Source organism: Mycteria americana, chromosome 1, assembly GCF_035582795.1.
Source record: "Mycteria americana isolate JAX WOST 10 ecotype Jacksonville Zoo and Gardens chromosome 1, USCA_MyAme_1.0, whole genome shotgun sequence".
Lineage (NCBI taxonomy): Eukaryota > Metazoa > Chordata > Aves > Ciconiiformes > Ciconiidae > Mycteria > Mycteria americana.
In genome coordinates, this window is record NC_134365.1 from 210,588,946 (window position 1) to 210,609,460 (window position 20,515).

At 52.4% G+C, this 20,515-nt stretch overlaps 1 protein-coding gene across 5 annotated transcripts in view; it reads right to left on the minus strand.

Annotated features, from left to right (window-relative positions):
• AMOTL1 (angiomotin like 1) overlaps nt 1-20,515 on the minus strand; it is a 76,804-nt gene that overhangs the window by 41,576 nt on the left and 14,713 nt on the right. For 2 of the 5 annotated variants that reach the window (XM_075491085.1, XM_075491084.1), the window contains 2 exons: nt 3,596-3,742; nt 292-1,171 (listed from right to left, as the gene is read on the minus strand). In XM_075491085.1, the coding sequence (XP_075347200.1) occupies nt 292-1,171; nt 3,596-3,742 (1,027 nt within the window). Of the gene's footprint in view, nt 1-291; nt 1,172-3,595; nt 3,743-14,547; nt 14,734-15,443; nt 15,555-20,515 lie in introns of those variants that run through there. The other 3 variants (XM_075491086.1, XM_075491087.1, XM_075491088.1) reach the window with 3 other exon arrangements.

The window sequence follows — 20,515 nt, forward strand, 5'->3', positions numbered from 1 at the left end:
GGCCCGGCATGAGGGACCCGGTACCATGAAAGCCCGACGTGAGCTCTGTTGGGAAGATTTAAGTAGGGCATAAGCAGCGTATATGCTTTATATAGCCCTCGGAGATGCAGGTGCCTCCACCAGCTGTCCTGTGCAGGCCCGGCCGTGGGCGTGTGATCCCCACCCGTGCCTGAGGCTGAAGCTCACAGGGGCCATGTCTATGCAAGGCCCAAGCCCCGCAGAAGCCGGCCCCTCCAGCGAGGGCAGGACCAGGCCCCTCCGGCAGACCCACCCCCCGTTGACGGCCATTACCTGCTGACCCCGTACTCCGGGGGCGGCTGGTAGCGGACGAGGGCCACCTCCACCCGGGCGGGCTGCGGGGCGGCGTAGGAGGCTTTGAGGACATCCTGCGCCGGCTGCTCGCCGTAGAAGAGCCCGTGCTCCTGCGCCTTGCTGCCGGGGGCCGCCGCCTTGCCTTTGTAGGGGTACTCGGGCGGCGGGCCCCGCGGGTCCACGGCCTTGCTGGGCAGCGGGGCCGCCTTGAAGCCCTTCCCGCCCCCCGGGGCCGGGGGGTGCTGCTTGGCCCCGTTCCTCTCCAGCGAGAGCTGCATGATCCTCTCGCTCAGCGAGCGGACGTGGCCCTGCTTCAGCTCCTTCAGCGCCTCGTCCTTATGCGCCTGCCCGCTGTTGGCCCGGTTCACCGTCGGCCTCCCCTCCGTCCTGGACTTCTGGCCGGATGCGCCATAAAGAACCGGCGCAGCGGCGGTGGCCGGCGGCTGGCCTCGGAAAAACTGAGACTGGGCCTTGGCCTCCTCATAGGTGGGGAGCTCCTCGGTGCCGTGCGGGGGCTGCGGGGCCCGGGGCTGCTTCTCCATCGCAGCACCGTCCCCCTGGTGCTCCTGCCCCTGCGGTTCCTGCCGCCCCGACGGCTGGACCATTGGCGGCTCTTCGGGCGCGAGGTTTTCTGCGGAAGAGAGAGTGCTGGCTGTGCTGTTGGAGGGGCCGGCGCTGCCCGTCGCCTGGTGCTGTATGGCCAGCAGGTTCATGTTCTCGCTGGGGTTGCCATACCTCAGCCGCTCCTGGATCAGGCGCTGCAGGACGGTGCCGGCTGCCACCTCCTCCGCCCCTCGCATCTCTGCCTCTGGGAGCCGGTGGAAGCTGGGTGGGCGCAGGGTGCAGAGGGCCTCCTCGGCTGGCAGGGAGAGAGAGAGAGGTGGCCATTAGCTCTGCTGCCTGGGAGGTCTGGCTCCCCCCTTTTTTCTCCTCCTACACCTCACGGCTGTGACCCTGTGCCCAGGATGCACCCCCGGGGCAGTGCCCTGCCAGGGTACCCCTGGGAGCAGAGGGGACATGGCTGGAAGCCACTAAAGGAGGCAGGGCACTGCTCCCTGCTCATCCCCTCCCCCCCACCCCCCAACTCATCCTTAATTCTGTTTGCAGTGACCCCTAAAAACATATTCCCGTCCCCTCCCTGGCCCTCCCCTCCATAATACTCTGTGTGTCCCATACCCACGGCTCTGAACCCCCTCCCAACTCAATGGAGGGACAGGCAACGTCACAGGGAAATTTGGTCTTTTCTAAAATACAAATAGACTAGACTAGAATATTTCAGTTGGAAGGGACCTACAATGATCATCTAGGCCAACTGCCTGACTAATTCAGGGCTGACCAAAAGTTAAAGCATGGTATTAAGAGCATTGTCCAAATGCCTCTTAAACACCGACAGGCTTGGGGCATCAACCACCTCTCTAGGAAGCCTGTTCCAGTGTTTGACCACCCGCCCTGGAGATGCCTTGCACGGCTTACAGAGGCAGCCTGCATAGCAACACTAAACGAGATGCTGCATTTTTGATGGCCAAAGTCAGATGAGTCAAATCCCCTCCTAAGAGCACTGCCTGCCATGATCAAAATAAAACGCAGAATGTGTCGCAGAAAAACTGTGAAACAACGCTGAAAATAAAAGGGTCCTAAAAGTGTAATTAAAGAACAGTCTGTGCTCTGGCATCTTCCCCTAAAACTGCCATTTCCCTTCTGGCCAATAACACTATTTCTAAGGGAGTCAATACTGACTCTTGTAATTTTGCTGGGTGAGTACAAGGTAGGCGTTATGGTCATAGATGTAATGCCAGCATTTTAAAAAGAGCACAGACAGATCAGCTACACAACCCTAACACAGGCTACTGAAGTAATTCAGAGGCAATGGTACCATTTTTGCACCATATATGCAGTGGAGCTTGCCTGGAGCTAAGCATCTAATGGCATATAACCACGGCTGGGAGGCTGGGATCCCTCCCTCCTGGGAGACGTCTGCCTGAACAGTGTCGGAGCCCAGAGGGGTGCTCCTGAAAGACCCCGGTGTGGAGAAAAGTGAGAATAAGCCCGCAGCTCTGGATAGAGTCCTCCCATGTCCCTAGGCAAGAAGGAAGTGCCATTTTGAGTTCAGTTTTTTGAGGTCATTCTTGGCAACTTTCTCTCTCCTGCTGTTTCCAATTCTCAGAGGAGTTTGTCAGAAGTACTTACATTTGTTTTTTCACATTTGAAAGTAGTTAAAAAGCAAACTTTCTCTTGAGGTCTGGTATTTCCCTGAGGTTTCATCAGTTACTGCACATGCTGTGGGATAACTTATATACAACCCGGATGCCAGAGGAGAAAAAAAAAGCCTTTGACTCTTAACAACGAGAATAGGTCATTTCCACTAACATTTCTGCGGCAAAGCCTTAAAGATGATTATGAGGCTTGAGGGGGAGAGAAGATTCCCAGGCTGTTTCACTCCACGCCTGCCCTATGATACACACCTCTCCTGCTTTCCCTGAGACACCGTTATCTGCCTACCAGCCTGACTCACTGGGGTTTGAGCCTGGCCACCAGCTTTCAGAGGGTCTGTCAGCTCCCTGGGCCAGTGTTTGGAGCCCACAAGATGCACAGACACACAGACCTCCATCTGCCTGTCTGCACAACAGCCAAGTATCCATCTACTTTATATGCCCCTGCAGCTACAGCAACCTCTTACTGCTTTATTTGTGTTATCACAGAGCACAGAAGCCTCACCATACTGGACATTTTTGCAGACGTGCAATAAAATCTCCCTAACATACCAGAAAGCTCATAGTCTAGGTTGTTAGACTACACCTGAGATAAGCCTGCGGAAAGTGGAAAAAGCCAACACTACATTGTCAAGGCAGCTCTTTATCATACACCACAAGGATTTTCACCCTTGTGCTAGACATCTGTTAACAACCTTGTATTTGGGAGATGTACTTTAGTTGCCTATTGTTGAGGTCCAAAAGGATTGACCACAGTGAGCTTTCCACAGGGTGCCTGCGGTCCTGCTCCATCGGCAAAAAGCTATGGACCTCGGTCGAGCTGTGCAGTGAAGAGCAGCCATGTCCTGAAGGACAAGTGGAAACGCTGCATCCTCCACAAGCACAGGTGACAAATGATGGTGGGTCATAACACTCAAGTCAAAGGCAACTCGCCTTTGACTCTACCAAGGATGAGAAGCTGGCCTTCAACTCCGTAATTATTTGCAAATGGTCTAAACTTCTCAATTTATGCTTTGGGAAAAACCTGGAAGTAAATGCGGTGGGTTTGTATGGAAGTGTGGCCACCCACTTACCAGCTTTTTCTTTGGCACTGATTGCTTCAGCTGTTAGCGGAGAAACTTCATGTCTGCCAGCAAACAACTGGTGATCCTGGTAAAGAAAGCCAGTGTCTTCCAGTACCTGGACTGGGCTGGTAGGCTTGTAACAAACAGATGTGGAGCCTGTAAGAAAGAAGAAAGTGATGTCAGTAAATAAATCACTTGAACAACAAAATATAAAGCCATGACTTATGACAGAGGTCCAGAATATTTTCTTGAGCATGGTTACGTACCTGAGAAGCCCTGCTGAGGCCATTGAGCCAAACACCTCTGCTGTCCTCACCACCCAAATAACACATTAGCTCTGAAGAACAAGAGGCAGCCACCAAGTCATGTTCCATGCACCGACCCAGCCTGACCTTTGAGGTCCCCAGACCACATACAAAGCAAGGCTGGCACAGCCCGGCTTGCAAGAGCTGACAGTGACAAGCTCACAAACCAAGGCATGGCCCTGGGACATGAAGCCAACAGAGCCAGAGTAAAACTGAAAGAAGGAGTGGGTAAAAAGAAGGAAAGAAGGATAGGTGAGGACCCAGCCACACATTCAATATAGTGATATAGTGTGGGAAAGGCTTTGCCACAGAATCCGCTCATGAATAATAGTTCAGCACTACAGAAAATTGCTGAGACATAAAATACAGCCAACACTATCAAGGGAGAGAGTTTATAAATCACTTTGTCCAGATGTTCTTAATATGGTAAGGAGACGATGTAGCTGGAGAGCCACGGGAATGTGTCCGGCAGACCGACTGCACAGGAGCCGCACGCCTGAACTCCGGCATTCCACAGACATCGACGGCTGGACTAGTCCTCCAGCTCCTTTCACAATCAGTGAGCAGGAACAAGCTCTCCTGGCAAGCAACAAGGCTCATCCTAAATCTGTTCTCAGGGATGCCTTTCTCCGGCAGTGCTTGTTTTAACAAGCTCATACAAAATGCATCACAGCAGTGTTAAGACAGGAAGGACATTGGATGACGCCACAATTCAAGACAGGAATGACATTGGCATGACCCCACAATTCAAGAAAGACATAGACAGACTGGAGAGGGTCCAAATGAGGGCCACAAAGATGATCAAAGGGCTGTAGAACCTGCCCTATGAGGAAAGGCTGAAGGAGTTAGGTCTTTTCTCTCTGGAGAAGAGAAGGCTTGGGGGATGACGACATCATCACAGCGTGCCAGGACTTAAAGGGCAGCTACAAAGAGGACAGAGGCTCTCTCTTCACAAGGTGCCACATGGAGAAGACAAGGGGCAATGGGTACAAGTTGCACCAAGACAGGTTTTATCTTCACATAAGAAAGAAATTTTTTACAGTGAGAACCATCATTCACTGGAACAACCTCCTTCAGTGACATGGTAGAGTCCCCGTCACTGGAGGTTCTCCAGATGTGATTGGACAGGGTGCTAGATAATCTCATCTAGGCTCCCCTTCCCATGGAAGGTTGGGCCAGATATCTGTTGAGGTCCCTTCCAACCTGGGCTGTTCTATGATTCTATGACTTTCCGCTTCCTACTTATTCTTCTGAGCAACACCTCATTTTTGTGAAAAGAAGGCTCTTTGAGGTTCAAATCTTGGAGGTGAGCATCTCCTGGCCCCAAGTACCCTGGTGCAGCAGGGACACAGCAGAATCGCTCTCCATTTACACCCATTGCCAGACATTTTAGACTAAGGGACAGCCACTGACCTCTAGCACCGGCCACTGCCAAGAGATGTGCTCAGGCAGGAGGGCTCGCAGTGGCACCAGCAGGGCGTCCATCCGTCCCAGTGGGGCATCTATCCATCCCAGTGGGACAGGAAGCCCACGAGCACAGGGACCTGCAGCACCCTCTTCTGCAGGAAAAAACATCGGCCACAGATGACCTGGACTTACTAATCCTGACTGCTTGGTTTGTGCTCGACTAACTGCATGCTCACTGCCATATATCACATGGGGAGGTTGCTTTGCTCTCCTCCTTATGTACAGGCCATCCCTAACCCCGTGGCCCTGCATGGAGCAGGGCAGAAGGAGGGTAGTGGAGGGCAGGATCCAGCCCATCTTCTCTACAGGCATGACGATACTATTTTCTTCTGTGCCCAGAAGAGAGGAAATAGGCATTTCTGTGAAATGTTAATGAATTCATCACTTTACCATTCATATTATGCATGAATGTGTATGGCAGTTATCTATATTTAGAAAGCAAGAGGGAAAGATTGCTCACTTGAGTAGATCTAAGTCAAATATGTTTGTGAAAATGAGCATGGTAGACTGGTCTGGAATTTGTGCTGATGCCGATACAAACCCAAGAAAAATCTCAAGAACCCTAATTTCCAACATTATTACCCTGTTCTGGTACAGAATAACTTTAAAGACACCCTTCACTACTCCTCCACACACACGGTCCTGCCTTGGAATCAGGAATTCTGTATGAAACAAGGGAGTTTTGAGCCCGGGCTTGTTTTATGAATAAAAAGCGGTTTGGGGTAAAACAAAGAAAATCCACACACCCAAGGAATACAAGCGGTTTCAAGCATTAAAGGCAACCTGAACAACCAGCAACTACCAGCTTGGCCTCACCATTCACCGAACAGAATTGAAAAGAAAGAAACTGTTACTAAAACTGTACACTCGCCTTCTGCACTTTGAGTCTGTAGGCACCATTGGGTCACATCTTCAAATTTCCCAAGATGCAAAATGGAGAATAAAGACTTGTTTTTGCCGTGATAAGGGCAGAAATTCTCACCTAACTACTTGTCTTTGGGGGCTGAGGCCATGGCAAAGCAATATTGTACTATAATCACAAGGACTGGTACAAGCCGGCATCTATCAAACTGCTCAGTTTCCGATCTCTGTTATACTGGAGTTGAAACCAAGTAGCTCTGACCCAGGCAGAAACCACTGCACTTTGCTGTACCCATGTTGATGTTTTATCATCATAAAATGATGTAATGATGTTTTATGATGTTAAAAATGATGTAACAATGTTTTATGTTTATTCACGGTAGGTTTTAATAAAATGTCAGCTGCAACTGGCACAGAAAGCCAGTTTATGTGTAAAACAGGTAAGAGTTGCTGAAAGATCAGCGCTTGGCGCATGGCTGCAATCCAGATCACGGGCAATAACACAACACTTGAAAGCTTAGTGAAGCCTCACAAGCCACTTGGAGCAAGGCATGAGCCTTTTTTCTTCCCCCCCTTGCTCTTATTGGAGCCTCCCAAATCCCAGCTCCCCTCTCCGGAGGGAAAGGGTTTGCTACAGCCAGTTCTGCAGGGGTGCAAGGCACCCTTCTGATGCTCGCACACCTGCTCCTTCCCCAATCCTCCCCATTCTTCTATGATGCTCACCAAAGAAGCAATTTCCATCCCTAAAACTGAACCCTGGTGCCAGAGCAGCGGTGCCCAGGGGCCACAGGTAAGCAGCCGGTTGAGGGCAACCTAGGATGGAGACCATCACCATTCCAAGGATGTGTCCCCAGGAAAGGGCTTTCTACCCATATCCAGCCCAAACGTCCCAAGCCACAAACCATGGTCACTGCCCCGTGTTTTGTCGCTGTCACTGCCAAGAACTGAACCCATCACCTCCATAGGTGCCTGCAGGCAGCTGCCGGCTGTGCTGTGCCCCCTCCTCTCCCCCTCCCAAAGCCAGCCCAGCCCCCTCGGCCCCAGCATGCCAGGATACAGCCCGGTCCATAGACATCACCTCTTCAATTGCCATGTGCCTGGTGCCTCTTGTAGTCAACTCTGTAAGACATGACCACATTTCTGGCCCGGTTCAGTCCTTGCTGAATTGGGCAGCTGCTCCAGGCCTTCATTTCTGCATCTCTACCAACTGTCCCACATCTAAGTGATTGCCTGACACCAATTCATTTGTTACCCCCACTCCCTTTTTTTTTTTTTTTTTTTTTTTTTTTTTTTTTTTTAAGATAAACATGCATTACACCGTATGGAAGCAGATATATTATCCTGGAGGGTAACTACACAGCAGCACAATTCATTTGCAGATTCAGAACTATTTCAATGAATCATTTGCTAAGATTAACACCAGACAGTCAGCAAGGACCCAGAGACAGAGGAGCAACGCTTAAATATTTCCTCTTTCTGATGTGGTTTCAGTCTGGTTTTGAAAAGGATCTAAAGCAAAACCTCATAGGAAGCTCATTGCTGTGACTTTACAGGAAAGCCATGGCTTTAGAGCAACAACGGCATCCTCAAGAAGCAAACTTCCTCCTCAAAACAACAGTCGGTGAAGATGGTTTTCTTACAGCCAAACTGCACTACTACTCTCACCTTCAGTAAAACTCAAAAAAATGAGTTGTGCAACGACAGTTTGCTGCTATTTAGAGGCAACACCTCGAGGCAGCACCCGAGTGATGAGTTTCTGCATCACTCGCCGCTGCCCGCCTGGGTACCGCTCCGCGGCTGCCTGCAGCACGGCCGGCGCTGCCGGCACACACGGCTCCTCCTCCGCCACCCAGCCAAACAAAAACACAGAGTTGTCCTCCAAAAAATCCTCTCCCAATTTGTACCCTACTGACCGAGCGGTTCGAAAGAGACCGAAGCATTTCAAATACCATCCAAAGCAATCATCTGGAATTAAAAAGTAAGTAAGGCGGCTTTACACTTTCCTATAAACTCTGCCGCGGTTTGTAAGGGAGGTCCAAAAATGACAGAACAAAAATGACAAGGTTTCCAAGCCCACATCTATCCCTCTGTCTCATAGCCAAGCCAGAAAGGAGTATAAATACCTTGTTCCACATTTAAAATATTTTCTCTGCCCTGTCACTGCATAAAAATCTCAGGTCAACAAGAAAGGAAAATAATTATTTCAGGGAACCGACGAAAGGATGGTTGAAGCACTGCAGGGTCCCAGGGGCTGCCCAAAGGCTGTGCCATGAATCCCCCAGGGGGGACCCACCAGCCCCTCCAGTGGGTCACAGGGACCCTCCATCGAGGCTGGATGCCCCTCCATGTGCGTCCTGGCCTGTGAACCTCCGTTTCTCTCCCGAGCATCAGCCCAGCTTCGAGAGCGGGGATTGCCGTACCCCATCCACACAGCCGTGCCGCTCTCCCAAGGCTGGGAGGCAGATTTGAGTTTCCTTCAGCTCAGAAAAAATTAACTCGCGTGTCACGTGTCTTGGTTTACCTACAAAAAAGAGACGCCACTTCCCACAGTGTTGCCAAGGATGGTCTCGGTACCACTGGCAGCTCTTCTCCGGCGGCACTGGGACTCCTTTGCAGCCCCAGTTGCGACGAAGAGCAGGGGCTCAGACACACGTTGGTGATTTTTTTCCCTTCAGCAGCTCCCCGGTTGACGTACAGGTTTTCTAGGTCACTTCTGGGGTGGCTGACTCACTCCCGCACCCCTTAACTCCACTTGGGAACCTCACATCCCCTGCCAGGGCTCCTGAGCCCCACGAGGACTGAACAAGCATCACTAATACTATTTTCACGGGAACAGAGCAACATCTTGCAGGACAGAAATCCAACCCACATAACTCACACCAGATGTGAGCAAGCAGCACCTCTCGTTTCCCACATGAAAGCCGGGGATCTACCACATCTGAGCTGGGAGAAGCCTCGCCCCTGCGCCTGGCAGGGTTCACCAGACCGAGCCCCCCCTCCGCAGCTCCCTGCTCTGGGGAAAGAAATCCTCGTCCCAGTGTTAGCTCCGGGATCCATGCTGTGCTATTCCCTCGCTCGAGAAGAGCTCCTGGGGTCTCCCAGCTTGGGTACTGTCATTTCACTCTCCAAAAAGTGCATCGTCCAAGAAAGTACTAGCAAGACTAATGAGAAAAGGCGGCGGAGGCAGCCAAACCCCTTCTCTCCCAAGGAATCGTGCTAACACATCCAAATTTAACTGCCTACAAGGATGAACATTTTCCGTGAAACTTCAGCCTCATGCACTTATTTTCATATATGCTTCCCGTCAGCAAAAAAACAAAGCGGACGAGCAAAAAAGCTATGAGTGAAACAAAGCAAAGGCGCCTTGAAAGCAGTTCCTGAGCCTGGCATGAGATCAGATGGATACAGGAAAGAGCAGAGCCAAGTCTGCCTGCCCGGGAGATCCCCCACGGATGCTCGCGCCTCCCCGCCTTCCTGATGGAAATGGGGTGCGCGGGCATGTGGGGGCAAACGGTGCCCATCACAGCTCTTTCATCTCAAACGGTTACAGGTTTTATACCTTTAGAACAACCCGCTGGTTTCTTCCCCCTTCCCAGGCTCACCCCCGGAGGAGAGGCAGGATGCAGGCAGAGTATTTCCATCGGTGCTCCAGGCACCAAGCGTTACCTGGGCATCAACCCGATGGAGGAAGGGATGCATGCTCCTTAGGTGGCTGTGCTAGGCTTTGCAGAAATATGTGCATTTTAAAGGCCTCTGTATATTACAAGCTATATATTTGCCTCTACAGCTATAACAGTGAGTCTACAATACGCAGCCAGCCTAAATTTATTCAAAGAATTGAATCAATAATTGAAATTTCTACTTTGATCAAAGTGCCAGTGGCACAATGACGACTCACGTCAGCGTTACTGCTCTGAGATAAAAGGGTAAGCATTATTCAGAGCTGAAAGTAAGGGAAGAAACTCTCCGTAAAAGAGAGAAATACAAAGGCTGACATGGAGCTCGTAAGTGAGACGACGCTTCTGCTACAGCTGTGCCGCTTGTCAGCACAGCAAAGAGTCTGCAGACATTTTCACTACGCCATAAATTCTGATTTCCAAGCCATAAAAAACTCCAAGATAAAAATTCATCACGCAAATTCTTAGGGAAGGATTTTTTTTTCACTTGGGGGGGGGGGGAGGGGAAGAAATAATAAATCAACCAGCTACAACATACAGACAAGACACTTGCAAAGCAGGAGTTTAAGCTATGATTAACTTTGCCGGACTTACTGCCTTTAAAAACGATCACGTTACAGAAAAGCACTGGCATGATCCATGTCACTTGGATATTTAAGCCCTTCCATTAATTAACCAGAAGTGAAATAGGACCTAGGACTGCGGATCATTAAGTGTAGTTCCTCGTTACTTCGAGCAACCATATTATAAACCCCCCTTCTTGAACTGAATAAACAGCATCTGAAAAAGAGAAAAAGATTTTTTTTTTCACCCCATTTGGAGGTGGTTTCAGGATCCTCCTTCTCAGATACACACAAATACTTTTCTTGGTTCCCACTCGCCGTCACTGACATCGCTCTTTATCCATCTATTTTTTTTTGCCAGTGGTGTCCTTTAGGTTAAATAGCTTTCTCCCTGAGTCATTCCCACAAACTTGCAGTGTACAAAGGAGCTTGGGATAAGGACAGAACAAAAATAGTACAAAGACTGTACAGTACTCTCTAACTGAAAATGCAGGCATTGAACTCTATCGTATGGATCTTCAGATATCTAGAGCTTTTCCTTTTTTTTTTTTTTTTTTTTTTTTAAACACAGGCAACAAACCATAGGCTAAGGATCCACAGTGCTTCATTTGATCCGTGTGAAGAACTGCTCATGATAACCCTACATTGAGCGGAGCCTTTACATTATTCTTATCGAGTGTCATGTCTAAAGGAAAAAGAAATTAAACTGTCTCCCCACCAGAATATATATTAAAATTATGAGCCTTCCGTTATTAAATCATTACATGCAATTTATATTCAGCCACTTTTAAAATGCAGAAATTTAATAAAGGTATTATACACAGAAGCGCTAACAAGATAATTGCCTTTAGTTCCTGCTCCCAGATGGCTGAGCTCAGATTTAGAACAGGGAAAATCACAGTAACGGCCGACGGCATGGAGCCATCGCCTCGAAAACGGCCCAAAATCGATGCATGTCGCGGGCAAGGGGACACGTCCCAGGGAATGGGACGTGTCACTGGCAGGGACGCCCTGCCCAACCCAGGTAGCCATCCTGGGGGGGGAGTCCCCCCGAGAAGTGCCTCCCCAGCTCTGCGGGATGCAGAGCCCAGGCCAGGTCCCTGGGGGGGACGCTGGTGCCCCCTGCCCTCCAGGCACCTCAGGGGACCCACGTGCCATCCCTCAGCCCGGCAGGGACTTCATTGAAATATCTGCTCACAATGTAGACAGTGAGGAGGGAGGGCAGAGGAACAACAGTTTTTTTAATTATTTCAGTCAGCTTAGGTCTTAAATGGAGACTGAATTTTACTAAAAACATTTTAATTCATAAAATTATTCATTAAATTAAATTAATAAAATAAATTCATTATTTTCCAGCCTGAGCCTTGATCACTGGAGTTACTGTTGTCTAAAGCACATTTACCTTTGTGTTAACCAGTACGGTCAGAGCAGATAATCCCAAGTATTGCTCAATTCTTTAATCCCAGGCTGTTTTCCTGAGGTGTGGCATCCCTCTATAGATCACCCCGCTCCTCAAAAGGCGCTGCCTCGACTCGTGCCGGCCGTCATCGCCCGGCTCGTGCAATAAGGACCCGCTACAACTTCAAGATGTGGTAGAGACGTGCGTGGGGAAAGGCACGGCCACGCACCACGGTGGGACATGCCGGGGCTGTGGCAAGGCCACCGAGAGGCAGTGACAAGCAGGCATGCCAGCAAATGCTGCAGGACCTGCTGCCGCACGCAGGGTATACCTTACTGCGAGGCAAAACTCTGCTCTCGCCCGCGCTGGTCCAAATCCAGAGTGATTTCACCAGCTTCTAGAGATTTACTCCAGATTTACACCCACAGCAGCATCCCACCTACTGAAAAAGTCACTTAAAGGACCAAACAAGAACAGATACACTTCCTAAATGCAACATTTCAATAGAAAAGTTGCCCTAACAATTTTTTTATAGAGGTGATGTTGTTCTTGTTGTTACTACCATTATGTTCTATTTACTTCCATCTATTTCTGCTTCTGCCCTGAGCCGAAGGCAGGCTGTTCCATTTAAAAATTCAGGACACAAATGGGAACCAGATTACATCTATCCCAAAGCTGCCAAAAAGCAATTGCTGTATGAAACCAAAAATCCTCCTGGGATTTTTCCCAAATCCACAAAATATTCCCGAGCACTAAAGTTTCCACTGGGACTATTACATTAGCAGATAGATAGTCTCTGTGTGAAAACCCGAGTACGCAGCTGGCCTTCTAATGGTTTCCAGGACCAGGAGGCTGCACGAGGCACGTACTCCCACCTTAGCACCAAATAACATTTATACCAGATCTGGCCTTTAAAGCGAGTTATACTCCTATCAGTGTTAAAAAAATGGCACTGGGGACCATCAGGCTTTTGTTTCCCGAAGGAAAGCTGCAATGGTGAGCAGTAACATCCCCACGTCTCCCTGAAACCTCCACGTGCATCCCCAGAGCCCAGCTGAGCCTGACCCCGCAAGTAGCCCCACGCACATCCCTCCTGGAGCTTCTGCAGGGATCCCTACAAGCCCCTTGGATGTGTCTGCGCTGGAGAAATGCAATGCCTTCAGCTCTGCGCTGGCGGTTCCTCGCAGAGGAGCTTTTGGAAGGAGGGCCGGAGCTGTCTCCGTGCATCAGTCCCTCCATCCAGGATGCCGACGTGCGGTGGATTTGGTCCAGATTGCTGTGCGGGGCCAGGACCCCGGGAACTGCCCCTACGCTCCTCCACGATGTCGCAGGAGCGGCACGTGCTTGGAAATGAAAAACAAGAGAGAGCACCCACTGATCCTGTGGGCATCGGGCTTCGGAGGGGCAGCACGTGCTTGTGTCGGCCGAAGCTGCCCTCCTCCAGCAGCCGAGCGCTTTCCAAAAGAAAAGGGAAAGCAAAGCCCCCCCTGCCAAATGCTGGCAGAGAGCGAAGGGGAGCGATGGACATCAGGACAGAGGAGGAGGATGGACGTGCAGGTGATGGGGCGGCTCCCACCAGCCCCGCACAACCTGGGGAAACTGGGAGGCCCAGCCTCAGCAACGCTGGGGGGCACATCCCTCCCTATTTAACAACCTAAAACCAGCCCCCCGACTTCATCCCCTCACACCACTGCTCCAGCTGGGGCTGGGGATGCGGAAGGCTGGCCAGGATGTGGCCCCTCCGCACGGGGCCACAGCATGCACCCAGGGCAACCCCAAGGAGGGTTTTACTATGGGCTCTCACCCACCCGATATTCCCTGCCCTCCCTCACCACTCGGGCATGTCTTGATAAGGTATTTATAGGACCCTTTTAAGAGCTTTTCTAGCCATTAGCAACAACTACATATATGTATATATGATATATATACACCCAAATAAAAATATATGTAGTATGCTTTATATTTATAGAGAAATATATGTAGTCATATATATCTCCATATATTTTTACATATCTCTGCATATATAAATATATAAATATATATATACATATATTTATATACAGAACTCTACATGTATGTGTGTATATATATAAAAATATATATCTCCATGCACACCTGTGAGCAGAAACGGTGTTGCCAGATAGCCGTGCGCAAGAAAAAATCAGGGGACTCCTCACCTTCAAGGCCGCCCCTCTCTCAGAAAGCTTTTTAGGCTTATTTTTATACAAAAAAGACAAAACCGATGCCCGATAAGGGCCTCGCAGATGCCTTAGCAGACAGCCCTCGGTCTCTGGCGGGCGTGCGGCCGCCCAGCCCGGCGCTGCTCCCAGGACATTCCCACAGCACCAGGAAAAGAAAAAAAAAAAAACCCTTCTTTCCATCGAAAGAGGAAAAAGACCAAGCAGCGACCTTCCTGTGTTTAAAACTATGAATCACAAAACCCGGCAGGAGGATTCGAGTTAAATTCACGTGGGGTTTTTTTCCCTCCTCTTTCAGTGTTGGTTGTTGGGGGTTTTTTCCCCCCTTTAAACAGGAGTTCATCTTTGTTCTCCCTGCAGAGGTAGGAAGGTTAAATATAAAAGTTCCCCCTCACCATCCCCCTACAACAACAACGTGAGAAAACGCTCTCCCGGCGGGGGAGGCCCTTCCTGCCCTTCCCCTGCCCGCCGGCTCTGCCCTCCCCACGCACCCCGCGGCCGCGCTCGCCCCGTCCTCGGGGTGGATCCGCCGTCACCCCCGCGGCTGCTGCCGGGGGCCCCTCCGAGGCTCCACCGGGTCGCAGGGCTGGGACGAGCGGTGACAGCCGGGGGACCCACGGGGACGCCGCGATCGCTCCCGCGGAAACACGAGCGACCGCTCCGGCTCCAGCTGGAAACGTTCCCCCCGCGGTCCCGGCCGCTCGCTTCGCCCTTCCCCGGGCAGCCGGAGGCGGCTCCCCCGCAGCGCCCGACCCACCCCTCCTCCGAAACGAGCCGCAAACACCCCGCTTTGGCCGGCGGCCGCCGCGGCGCGGGCCCGGGCTCGCAGCCCCGGCTGGTTTTGCCTTGTCGGAGCGGAGACAACTCGCAGAAGTGCCCGGGGAGGGTTCAGGGCGCGGAGAAACATGGAGTATCCCGCGGCCGGCCGGGCCGGGCTGCTCGGCCCTAACGGTGCAGCGCGGCGGGGGAAGGATAAACTCGCCCCCGCTCCCACGCCGGGTGGGGCTTCCACGCAGCCCGGGGGCAGCCGGGCGGTCTGGGTCGGGAGCCTGCCGGGGGCTGCCCAGGCCTCCCCGCATCCTCCCCGGGGAGCGGCGGGGCACCTCCCCGGGGAGCAGCGAGACCGGCGCGGCCCGGCCCGGCCCCCCAGGCAGCGCCCGCTCCACGCACGGGCGGATATGAGCGGGGACAGCCCGCACCGGCACCCCCGTACGCACCGGCACCCCCGTACGCACCCGCACACGCACCTGCACGCACCCCGCCGCGCCGCCCGGTACACACGTGGACAAAGGCACACGCGCTCCCACGCACACGGGTGCACGCAGACACGCGGGTGCACAGGCCCGCACGTGCGCGGCGACACGCAGACACCCCCCGCCGCCGTTACCTCCGGCTCCGCGCCCCGCCGCCCCCGGCAGCACCTTGGCCATCCGCGACGCTCCCCGCCGCCCCCGGGCGCGCACCGCCGGGCGGGGCGGGGCGGGGCGGAGCCGGCAGCCCGGCGGGGGCGGGGCCAGCCGCTGGAGGCGGGGCGGGGCGGAGCCGGCAGACCGCTGGGGGCGGGGCGAGGGGGAGGGGCTACCCGCTGGGGGCGGGGCGGGGGTGTGGCCAGGGCAGGGGAGGGGAGGGGAAGGGAGGGGAGGGGAGGACCCCCCCTCCCCCCCCGTCCCGAAGGGGGTGGCGGCGGCGGCGGCCGCTGGGCCGGGACTGGGCAGCGGCCGGGGTGGCCGGGCCGCAGGTGGCTCCCGTCAGGACTGCGCGGCCGGGACGCTCAGGGGGAGTCCGAGCCCCCCCAGGCTGGGCCAGGGGCTTTGCTGGAGCCTTGCAGCCCCAAACGGAGCCACCGAAGACACCTGGCTGCGCCCGGGGGTGAGCCTGTGTGGCAAGCACGGCCTCCCCACCTCGTGCTTGGGGATGCTCGGGACCTAAATCCCATCCTAGGCACCAACACAGGCTCCCCAAAGCCCACTCCAAGCCTCGCCGGCAGCGTGCAGCCGGTAGGAGTTACCCCGGGTCCCAGGCCCGTACGTTACGCCCAGGCGTTCTCCCGTCTGCCAGGGCTCCGGCTGCTCTGCCTGCGCCTGGAGGAGCGGGTGGCTCCTGGGGAGCGACCGGGCTGGATCTAGCCCGCGCGGAGCTGGGGCAGCCCCCCCATCTTAAATGCAGCCCCTTTCCTCTGCTGCCCACCCGCTTCATCACGCATTTTCACATGAGCAGCGGATGCACATACCCCTCGACGTCAAGGGATTTATGGCCGATGCTGGATACGAGCACTGTGACAATGGGAACCGAGGACATTTGTCAGCTCAGGGTTTCTTTGCGGTTTGGCACACCAGGTCCATGGGATGTGTTTTCATTAGGGCTGGAGCCACTGCTTCGTCTCCCCAGCCCACCCCAGCCCTGCTGCCGATGGTCTGGCATGGGGGACAGCACGGGAGATCTCCTCGGGTGTTTGCACCGTGCTTCGTTCCCCTCCTCGGGGCCATGTGGGCACACACTGGGTTCAGCAGTCCCTCTGCATCCTTTTCCCAGCACTGCCCCACAGGGCAGACCTCTTTTCGGATGACTAGTGCTGCCAGCACGCTGCTTGGGTTTCCCCATCTCATTGCTCCAGCCTCCTTCAGTCCGGTAAGATGCCCAGTGACACCGGGATTAGCCATTTGATCTGCACTCATTTCTCCCAGCTCTGAACACACAGACAAGCTTTTCAGGCCCCAAAGGGACTGATGGTGGCTTCTGCCTCCCGAAATACTGCGCCAAAGGGGTAAAAGCAGGTGGAAATGCAGCGGCAGGCTGAAGAGGAACGCGCCCAGTGCCACTGCAGCCCTGTAAAGGGGCATGGTAAGGCGGGAGCTGGCTGGTGCCATCGCCGCAGGGCTGCATGGAGGCAGCGGGGACTCCCGGCAGCTCCGGGTGCTGGGAGCGTGCTGTGAATCACAGCAGTCTGAGGCATTGCTTTTTTGAATCACAAAACCCAGCTTTGCTTGATGTTGCTTAGGTGTATGCAAGACACGGGGAAACTATAGGGTATGGAAACGGGGCAAAGGAGGAAAAAATATTGGCGGTGAAATCAGGTTCCTCCATTCCAACATCTGCACATCTCCCACGGCAGCAGGTACCCCAGAACTACGTTTCCCGTGTGAGCTGAGCATCTCAGAGGTGCCCTTCCCCCGGTGTCGGCGTCCAAGGCGAGGTGACAGGCGGGTGCTGTCCCTGCGGGTGTCTCTCTGAAACTGAGGCAGCTGTAAGCTGTCTCCCTGAGGTCACCTAACACAGGCTGGGGTTACGCTCGAGCAGGAGAGCAGAGAATTGCAGATACGCTGCTGTTTGAGGGGGAGGCAAGAGAACCATCGCATCCTTGGCCTCCTCAGGGGAAAAAACGCAGGCTAGTGCTTAGGGTACCGGACTCGGACAAGAGAAGGATGTTTAGTTCTCGTCTCCTACAGATGCCCTGAGCATCTCAGAGCAAGTCAGACCCAAATTAAGGTTTTCACATGCTAAATCCTCTGCAAAATCATGGGGAACCTTGACGATAGATAGAGTTAGACACCTCGGTCCTCTGGAGGAACTGGCCTTTGCTTTTTCAGATTGTATAGCTGCTCTCTCCTACCTCCCCTGGAGATAAATGTTGGCTTTGCTTATAGACACAGGCAAACCAGGAACCTGCTCAGCTGTAAATGAAGGTGAAATTTTGCCCTCAGCTTGTTCGGTGCCTGTTCACAGCGGTGGATGAAGTTGGATGAGGGTACTGCCTGCTGAGCCCAGTTTAAAATGGCAATTCAAGCACTACTTTTTGTCACGCTCCAACTTTATCATTTGGTTGGGAAAAATGGGACACATTATTTTGGTTATTTTGCTTCACAGTCTGTGTCATGGGGGACTGGGCAATTGCAGTGCGATCTGGCTGTACTATCCGCAGCCAAGCAGACCCAGCCTGTCCAAGGGCTTATTTTGTTTCTCATTCTGCTCCCATAGTCTATGCTCCCCTTTTACCTACTGCTGCATGATGATCAGGGATGATTTTGGTGCTAGAAGAACAAATATATCAAGAAAAAGCATTATCTGCTTGCCTTTCAGTAGCATCGCAAGGACCTTATGAACCATGCTGCTGTGTTTCCAAGGAAAACAGCCTTTTTTTCTGCCTAGGTAAAAGTGTCTTTTCTTTTTTCCCCCACATTATTCATTTTCTGGTGCATGTTTCCAAGTGATTTGCAAAGTCTTTTTCCTGTTCAACTCTATTTTGATTTGATAAACTCAGGATGGCAGATTGGAGAGGGAGTTCTCTAATCCCTCTGTGGTTTGATACACCTCATAACCGCTGGGGAGCTGTGTCTGCCCAGGAGGGCAAGGCAACCGCTGCTCAAGCTTCTCCACTTTACAGCTCCACTAATTATATATATATATATTTTAATCTATATATATTAAAAATATATAATAAATATATTGTCCCCCCAATGAATTTTGGAATAGCTCCACTATTTTTATATATTTTTTTAATATATACATATAAAAATATATTTATATTTTTTATGTTATTCCCCCACTGAATTTGGAGAAGGAAGGACGTTCATCCTTCCACTCCTTTTGGTCCTAACCTGCTCAGCTGGGGCCAAGTGCCACCGCAACTCCAGCTGTCGGGTCGGTGGAGTGGAGCTGGCAGTGCCGTCTTGCTTCACTACCTCCCCTCGGCTTCTCCCTGGTAACTACGGATCCAGGAGACACACATGATCCACGGGCTGGAAGCACGTGTCTGTTACACCCTGTGGTGGAAAATAAACACCTTTCATGGATTTCCCATGCATTTCAGCGAGCTGCATGGGAAGGGAGAAGCATTTCCAGGCACCTCCCTGGCTTGGCCATTAGCAGCCCCTTGGATCACTCAGCATCCCTGTGCCATCCCGAATCCCCCATGGCCAGGGAGGTCTGAGCGGTTGCTACCGCCAGACCCAGGGCTGGACCACCAAGGCCCTGCAGAAGGGACGTGGCCATCCCAAACCGCAAGCACACCCGGGTACTGGCACTCATTACATTTGCAACCACCCATGCGTGTAATCCCACAGATTCCTAATGCTGCAAGCAAACAAATAACCGTCCCACTCTGCCTGACGCTGCAGCAACCCCAAATGCCTGCACGCAGTTTCACTTCTTGCTGTCGCTGCTGCTTTCAACGACGGCCGATCGGCAGCCAGAGTTACAGCCCCGTTAACACCACCGCTGGGGACGGCATGAATAACTGCCCTGCGATGCCGAGACCACGGCAAGAGCTGAATCAAGAAGTCAGAAAACACTGTGTAAAAAGCTTCACCCAGGTAAGTTTAGTAAATAAAAGCCACAAAGCCTTTGACATGAAAGATGCCCTTACCATTATCCCAGGTGGAAATAATCCTACCTCTTCTTGACAGTCAGAGGCTTCACCTGCCCCGCAGAGACCCTTCTACCCAGCCTCAGCATCCCTGAAGCATCTCTAACTACTGAGCAGAGGCGAATCCTCTTGCAGCGCTGGAGCAGCGCTTTCTAAACCACATCTGCAGAAAGTTTTTAAGCAATCTTGCTACCAGGCAGGCAGCGAGCTCAGCAGCTCGGGGAGCCTTGAAGAAACCCATCCTGCTAAATTAATAGCCACTGTTAAGATTTCCACAATGACAACTGTGCATATTTATCAGGTCCCCTCTGATATGCACTTAACAGGCAGCATTGTATTTCGAGGCAGCAGAAATATCTCCGCACATCTGTTTTTCCAGTTCTGCCAAAGAGCTTTCATTTTTCTCTAATAACTTGACCTGTTTGGTTTCTGGCAGAAGACAGCTAAGCAGAGCACTCGCTCTCTGGATTCACTCCAGTACGAGATGAGGTCAGGACAACAAAGAAAAAGAAACAGCTGGATGGCTACGGAGCAGTGGGAACAAACAGGGCAGGGACCAGGGCTTTTTCTTTCCTTCCCTTTTTATTTATCCAATGGGATTTCATTCCTGGGCGTATTTATTCCCCCGGCAGACAGTATCACAAAAGCAGTGTTTCCTGCAAGCCGCCGTTGCGGGGAGCCTCCTGCAGCAGGCTGACCGTGCCCGGGGTGCAGGTAGAAATAGCACAGCCAGCTAATCCCTCCTCTGGCCGGCTGTCGGGAAATGAGAGGCACAGGTCCTAGGGGTTTCCGCTGAGATATTGCATCTCCTACACAAGCATTTTCATCTTGATTTTGGCAAGGTGGGGTTCATACCCCACAATCCCACTTTATTTTTCCATTTCATCACATTCTCATTAGTCTACCCAAGGCTTTCCGGGCTGGGGGCTTTCACCTTGCATTTTTCATTCTTCTTTCTTTTTTCTGATATTCTGCTAAATCACCTTAAAGCAGCAAGCAGAAAAATTGCCAGTGAAGCAGGAAGGATGTGGAAAAGAGGGGAGGGATGAGGGAATGGAAGACAGGGAGAAGCCCATGCAAGCACAGGAGAGAGACAG